The 7,446-nt window shown below is 51.5% G+C and overlaps 2 protein-coding genes across 3 annotated transcripts; one reads left to right on the top strand and one right to left on the bottom strand.

Moving 5' to 3' along the window:
* The first annotated feature begins 8 nt into the window (after positions 1 to 8).
* Positions 9 to 1,984, top strand: RASD1 (ras related dexamethasone induced 1). Its single transcript, XM_008633438.2, has 2 exons — positions 9 to 409; positions 651 to 1,984. The coding sequence occupies exons 1-2, from the start codon at positions 124 to 126 to the stop codon at positions 1,199 to 1,201; spliced, it is 837 nt and encodes a 278-aa protein (XP_008631660.1). The 5' UTR covers positions 9 to 123; the 3' UTR covers positions 1,202 to 1,984.
* A 1,303-nt stretch (positions 1,985 to 3,287) lies between these two features.
* MED9 (mediator complex subunit 9) lies at positions 3,288 to 7,387 on the bottom strand. 2 transcript variants are annotated; one of them, XM_017734062.1, is made up of 2 exons: positions 4,431 to 7,387; positions 3,288 to 4,067 (listed from the first exon to the last, which is right to left on the bottom strand). In XM_017734062.1, exon 2 carries the CDS (start codon positions 4,064 to 4,066, stop codon positions 3,851 to 3,853), a length of 216 nt encoding a protein of 71 aa, XP_017589551.1. In that variant the 5' UTR covers position 4,067; positions 4,431 to 7,387; the 3' UTR covers positions 3,288 to 3,850. The 2 variants fall into 2 exon arrangements, with proteins under 2 accessions (XP_017589551.1, XP_017589552.1); XM_017734063.1 differs by lacking the exon at positions 4,431 to 7,387 and adding an exon at positions 4,193 to 4,405.
* Positions 7,388 to 7,446: the final 59 nt, after the last annotated feature.

Consider the following 7,446-nt stretch of genomic DNA (forward strand, 5'->3'; position numbering starts at 1 on the left):
CGCCGTGCAGAGCTCACACCGACCCTTCCTGAGAGGGAAGAGGGGCTGAGCAGCCGGGCAGGCAGCGCCTTCCTCCTTCTTCACCTCTCCTTTTCGGCGCAAGCTGCACTTTTGCCGGCGTCAATGAAACTGGCAGCGATGATCAAGAAGATGTGTCCCAGCGAGGCCGAGCTGAGCATCCCCGCCAAGAACTGCTACCGCATGGTCATCCTGGGCTCCTCCAAGGTGGGCAAGACGGCCATCGTCTCGCGCTTCCTCACCGGCCGCTTCGAGGAGCAATACACGCCCACCATCGAGGATTTCCACCGCAAGTTCTACAGCATCCGCGGTGAGGTGTACCAGCTCGACATCCTGGACACGTCGGGCAACCACCCCTTCCCAGCCATGCGCCGCCTCTCCATCCTCACAGGTACTTGTCAGAGGGTCCCTCTGCCAGACTCCTGCTCAGTTTGGGGATGTTTTTCCAGTCCTGGGAGGAGGGAGATAGGATTTTGTGTTTTCAAGTGGATGGGCAGCTCTTCTTGGTGGACTGGAGGATGCAGGACCCAGGTGCTGCCTGGTCCTTCCTTCTCCAAGTCTGTTTGGCTTAGGAGTGGGTCTCTGTGTGTCCCTATCCCTGGAACGATCTCATGTTCCCTCTTTGTCCCCAGGAGATGTGTTCATCCTCGTGTTCAGCCTGGACAACCGTGACTCCTTTGAGGAGGTGCAGCGCCTGAAGCAGCAAATCCTGGAGACTAAGTCGTGCCTGAAGAATAAAACCAAGGAGAACATAGAGGTGCCCCTGGTCATCTGCGGCAACAAGGGCGACCGGGACTTTTACCGGGAGGTGCAGCCCCGGGAGATCGAGCAGCTGGTGGGAGGGGACCCCAAAAAATGTGCCTACTTCGAGATCTCGGCCAAGAGGAACAGCAGCCTGGACCAGATGTTCCAGGCGCTCTTCGCCATGGCCAAGCTGCCGAGCGAGATGAGCCCTGACCTGCACCGCAAGGTCTCGGTGCAGTACTGCGACATCCTGCACAAGAAAGCGCTGAAAGGCAAAAAGCTGCTGAAGGAAGGGGGCCGGGGCAGCACGGAGGAGGCGTACGGCATCGTGGCCCCCTTCGCCCGGCGGCCCAGCGTGCACAGCGACCTCATGTACATCCGGGAGAAAGCCATCGGCGGCGGGCACGGCAAGGAGAAGGATCGCTGCGTGATCAGCTAGGAGCCCCCGCTTGCCACGGGAAGGAAGGAAGGAAAGAAAGAAGGAAAGGAGGGGGAAAGATGCTCGTTTCCGAATTGACTTTGGGCAGGTGCCCACCCGGGCAGAGAGGGTGTCGCCTCTCCCCCAGCTTCCCTCCTCCCGCTTTCATCATGTCCCTCCCTGGGGGTGCATTTTGGGAGCGAGGGATGCGAAGGGGGAGGCTTTGGAGGGCAGGAGGGGATGTCACTGGGAACAGCCTCCTCCTCTGGGCAAAGAGACGGGGAAAGGGTGAGCTGCTGGGCAGCCAGGTGGGAGGATGAGTGTGGAGGGCACAGACCTTGGTGTTTCTTTCCCTCCCAAACCACCCAGCCTCGGGCACTGCCCTCAGGAGGGAGGGCAGGGGCCTGCCAGCACCTGCCTGGGGCTTTGGGGTTGGTTCTTGTTTTTTTTTTTTCAACTTGAGAAACTGTGCACGGACTCTGATGCTGTGTTGTGTGTTCATCTGTGTCTGCAAAACACATGCAGAAGACACTCCTAAGCTGTTGCAAAGACATTGCAGAGTTGCAGCCCCAATGGACCAAAAAACTGATTCTTGTTTACATTTGTCTTGTTTGATTTGCAAGATTTGGGGAGGGTGGGGGGAGAGGGAAGGGTTTTACAAGAAAAAAAATAATAATAGGCACTTTATGTAGGTATTGTTTGTCATTGACATGAACAAAACAAAGAATCTTCAAGTGTTTCTACCGTGGGTGAAACTTGATGTTTTATTTTTTCTACAAATTAATAAAATATTTTAAAAAATGACACTTGTGGGTTTGTCTTTGCTTCCTTGCCCTATCCCATAGCAAAGCCTGCTAAACAAAAGGCCTGAGCTGTGAGGTGGCAAAACCAGCCTCTCACTCAAGCCCTGTATTACCCCATTTTCTCCGTCTCCCAGTGCAAAGGTTAAAAAAAAGGCCAGCCCTCTTTCCTCACTCCACTACGCTGAGTGACGGTGCTGCCAGCCCCGTGACACGCGGGGCAGTGGGATGTCACTGCCTGCAGTCACCCAGCAAACTGACATCACTTGGTTATAAAGAGCTGATTGTGTTTCATGCTCTTTCCCGATTAACTAAGCACATTTTAATGATGTCAACACAGACTGATTCATTGGCACCCCAGCTGGGATATTGTTTTTACTTTGCAATATGAGTAAAGGAAGTACTTTGCTCAAAAGGTCACCTTTACATCTGATGGTTTTTAATCTCTTCCCAATAGCAAGTTGCAGTAATCATTGCTAGAAGCGAAACAGGATCATTCTTCAAAGAAAGCTTTTCCCAGCTCCAGCTTCTCCTCCAGCTCATTTTCAACCCCCGCTCCCCCCTCATGCAGCAGCACAAACCTGTGTTTAGCACATATTAATGGCAAAAAAAATCATATTGAAGCCACGAAACAATGGTGAGGGAGTGAGACTGCAAAGCAAACCACCTCAGTTTCGCTTGAAACTTGGATTCAAGTTGACAGAGTTAACTTGTTCCTGAACTAAGTGCCAGACATTTCTTTGGCAACAAGTTGTTTCTTCCAGCTCTGCCTATGTCTGATTTCACAGGAACAGCCACTGGCAAAAGAATGGAAAACATCGTCCAGGCATGAGACACAGGAATTTATTGAGCTGGGACAGGCAATGGCTGGTGGAAAGGCAATTTCAGCAATAAAAAATGTGTACATTGTGCTTTGTTTATCTCGATGTTCTGCTTTACTCAGAGTTTACACACTGGCACCTTCCCAAAGAAAGTACTAGTACAGTGTCCCAGTGGGGACAGAGTAAATCTCTGAGCTACAGGTGAGTTGCAACCATCCCAACTCCCACTGAGCAGAATTAACCTGTTCAAGCTGCTCAAATGTTTGTGGTTGTGGGAAGCCCCAGGATGTGGAACTCACCTGTCCTGTTGAGCCTGACTTTAGCATGGGAAAACTAAAAGCTTTTCTCACTTATGCCCTTTGTTTTGATTCTTGCCCTTCCTCTGTTTTAAGAGGGAAAGACATTGGAGCTGGGCCCAGGATCCCACATGCTGCCAACATCCTGCCCCTGCTCTGCCCACAACCACTCAGCGAACACACAAGAGGGGCAGTTCAGAATTTATAAATGTTTATTTGACTCATCTCAGACACAACCACCAATTGTTTATAAAGAAAAATACAGAAGTAATTGAAAGCAATCATTCCTCTTCCAACACACAGGGAATGGAAAGTGTACCAGAGACTCTTTCCAGGAGCAGCGCCAAACAGTTCATGCTTCCCTCTTATGTTCCCTTCTGATGTGTGGCCATTTTTAAGTACAAAAAAAAAATTGCAGAAATGCCCCCTTTTTCACCAGCAGGTACTTTGACCCTAAGTGAGGAGAAAGCAAAATGTCTCCTACTCGTTTGAACATAAAAAAGAAGAACCCCACCCCATGAGAAAACAGGAGATGGGATATATAAGTGTAGAGTCCTGCAGCAGATCAAGGGAATGTGCCACTGCCATTGTCCCAGGAGAGCACACGGTCCTGGCTCAGTGTCACACACCCACGGTCCACACAGGCACAACGCCACAGCACTGTAACCAAAACCTAAGAAAAGTCAACTTCTGCCACCCTGTTCAGCCTGAAGAGGAGGTATCTCAGACCCGGAGAGTGGAGCTGTGCCTTTCCTACTCCTTGGGGATTTCAAACATGCAAAGGCTCTTGTACTTCTGCAGCAGCTCGTTTTTGGTCCGGACCTGCTCCCGCAGGTTCTGCAGCTGCTGCTGCTGCTGCTCTGGGCTCACCCCGATGCCAGGCATGGAGCTGACCAGCTTCCTCATCTCCTGGAACTTGTTCTTGAGCTCATTCAGTACCTGGTGAACATCCTGGCTGTCCTTGTCCATGCTGCAGAGGAGAGAAAATCAAGACACTGTGAATTCTCCTACTGAAAATGCTGCAATTTCCAATACAGCCAGGGTTTAAACTGGAATTCACTAGGAAAATTGCTCTTGGTATCTAGCTGCACACACCTGATTCACCTATCCCAATAAAAGGACACAGATGGATATACAGACTGGGTAGCTTATGGGCAAACTGGTTTCCTGCAAATTTCCAGCACACAAGCCTGTCATCTCAGGATGCATTAAACAGGTTAGGAGCTGCTCTGCAGCTTTCAAACATCACCCTGGAGCAGGCTAAATTCTTCCTCTGAACTCCTGTACCTCTCTTTGGGGAAGGTAAGATTGCATGTGTGTCGTGTGTAGTCACCTGGAAAAAAAGATCTCAGTCTCACCCGTGACCTGTTGCTGTTCCACACTGTAACACAAAAAAATCAATGCAGTCAAACAGCTTGACAGCAAAAAACAGAAACTGTTCCCCAAAGTGTCAGAGAGTGTCCAAAGGCAGAGAAAATGGTACTTTGGAACTTTAAAACGAGTCCTTGGGGATTTATACTTAATAAAAGAGAAGCGGTGGGGGGTTTTTGGGTTGGTCTGGGTTTTTTTTTTTAAGAGCAGCAGAATTGGCTCTGCAGCCAGCTCTGTGCTTTTCAAGGCTCAGTGTTGTCTGAGGCAGCGTCTGCCCTTGAACCCTCATTAGTATCTGACTCAGCTTTGTTAGCACCAGCAAGAACTTTTACTGATTCCAGGCAAAAGCAAGTCCCCGCTTCCAGGCCGCCTGTTAATAGGGAGAGTGGGATTCTAATGGTCTTTGAAAAACTGGGAGCCTGTTCAATAGCCAGACCTAAAAATAAATCTGCTTGGCATGACCAGGGCAGAGAGGTGCTCGATTATAACTTTGGGGAATCGTGACATGGCTGAGAGCAAAACTTTTAAGCAGATGGCTGCCGCTTGTTTCAAAAGCCTGTTGGAACAAAATATTCATTACTCCCTTCTAAATAAAACTGCAGCTGGTACCATAATGTCTCCCCATTATGCAGGCACTCAGGGCCAGGTCGGCAGTGGAAAAATACAGGCACACACACACAACCAGCCCCACGGCACATCTGGGGAAGGATGGGGTGACACTGCCTTTAATCCACCACAGCTGCAGGCTGGCTTTGACAGGGATGTCCTCCCCACATCTCATTCCCTTCTCCATGCAAAGAGAACTGACAGCTGCCTGTTGCCTGGTTGATCCAAAGGCATAAATATTTTAGGCTTGGGGGGGTTTTTTTCCTGATGGGTGGTTTTCCTGCTGGATCAATCAATGAAGCAATTCCCTGTTTGGTGGCATGGAGAGGTGGGAGTGATGAGGTGCGGGAAGAGCCTGCGGCTGCCTGCACTTACACAGGATTCAACACAACATCCAACCACAGCCTGGGCACAAAACCTGCCTTAAGGCACAGTGCTCTTCACCACACCAGCACAAACCACCATCGGTGGAGCCACACAGTGAGACCGCAGCAGTGATGCCATTAACTGTACAAGGCTGAAAATATCAGCAGACCCTGTTTAGGAAAACTTTCTCCAAACCGAAACAACAGGAAACAGCACCCGTCCTTGAATGTCAGCAAATTTATGCGATACATCCTCGCTCTGGAGCACAGAGTCACCTTGGAGATGTGTCTTCATGGCTGAGTCAGTGTCAGAGCGGCAGGGCTGGGCTCTGCCACTTGAGGCAGTGTTAGAGGACAGCCTGTTTGCCATCTGTCAGGGACAGGAGGCACAACATCCCACCGCTGGCCGCTGTGGTGCCACCCTTCTGCCACATCGTTCAGCACCTATGTTGGCTCGAGCTGCCAGGGAAATGCCACACATGAAGCCAAGGGAGGTAGCTCGGCAGCAGGAGTGGGTGGCTTGGTGGGACAGGGTTCAAGATATCCCTGGGACTGTCATTTGTGAGTCACTATGACCTGATCAGTGACACACCAGAATCTGCGAGGTCTCAGCCCATGGCTACTGCCCACTTTGCTGATTTACACACACGCACCTGCCAGGGGATTTAGCCTCACTCTGTGGTCTGCACACATCAGCAGAATCAAGGTCAGGGGGCAACTTGATGGCCCTCACCTAGCACAATGGGGAAACTGAACGAAATCACAGGGTTTGTGTTCTCATGCCCATTCTGGACTGGTGTGTCAAGGGTGTCCATTCCCATGGACTGGGCTGCAGAGCCATTAAGGATGAACCTCCCTCACCTTTCAGACATGCTTGGTCCAAGTGAAACATCAGCAGGACACAAAGCGGCTCCTAAATGAGTGCCCAGGGAAAAGGGTAGGATGAAGGCAATTCATGCTTCCCATGCTCACTGCCTCACCCTGCAGAGTGCCCAGGTGAGTCTGCCTGGATGAATTTCCATGGCAGAGCCATTCCCTTTCTGGGAACTCAGATGAGCATCTCTGGAGGGGTTATCCTGGGCCAGAAACACATCAGTTCTCAGGATACTTGTACAGCACCTTTCACCGGTACAGGGCTTATCTCGAGTTGGGAAGAAAACAGTGTACGTCCCACTGGGGAAGCTGTCCTCCTTTTTAAAACTGCCCAGAAATGGGCTGCATTCCTGACGCACAGCCTGTACTTTCTGAGGCTGTTATCAGTCAAAGAGTACAGTTCTCTGGAGCAATAACCCAGCGGACAAACAGTGCTCCTGCTCCAGACACACACTGTACAGGGCAGTGTACCTGGGCCATGGCAGCACCGGCACTGCTCAGGTGACCCCAACACCACCCAGGTACTGGCACGACTCAGAGCAAAGATGCACTTGGGGCTGTGCCAGCTCTCTCCAACACTCTTCCCAGGAACTCCAACTGAGATAAAAAGGGCAAAGGAGATTCTGGGAGGTTGGAGAGCATTGCCAGAAGGGTGACCCCATTGCCCTGCTTCCTGTTCAGGACATCCTGGGGAAGTGGGAGCTGGGAGAGCATCACTCGAGGGAGGATCCAATAGCCCAGCTCCCTGTTCAAGGCATGATGAGGATGCTGAGAATGTTAAGGATGTGAAAACAAGTTAAAGAGGGAAACCCATAACTCTGCTCCCTGTCCAGGGCATCCTACGGATGCTGCGGCTGGCAGAACATCACTGGGGGGGGAACCCCATTGTCCTGCTCCCCATTCAGAGCATCCTGGGGATGCTGGCAGCCGGGTGAGCATCACTAGAGAGGGCATCCCATTGCCTCACTCCCTATGCAGGGCATCCCCGAGGATGCTGTGACTTGGAGAACATCACTGGCGAGGGGACCCCTTAGCCCTGCTCCTCCCGAGGGCTCTGGTGTGAGGCAGCACCGTCCGAGTGGGGCGGCTGCGGCAGGGCCGCGGTGCCCGGCGGGGCGGGGGGTGGCGGTGCCC

Source organism: Corvus brachyrhynchos, unplaced genomic scaffold (genome assembly GCF_000691975.1).
Source record: "Corvus brachyrhynchos isolate BGI_N302 unplaced genomic scaffold, ASM69197v1 scaffold5, whole genome shotgun sequence".
In the NCBI taxonomy this organism is placed as follows: domain Eukaryota; kingdom Metazoa; phylum Chordata; class Aves; order Passeriformes; family Corvidae; genus Corvus; species Corvus brachyrhynchos.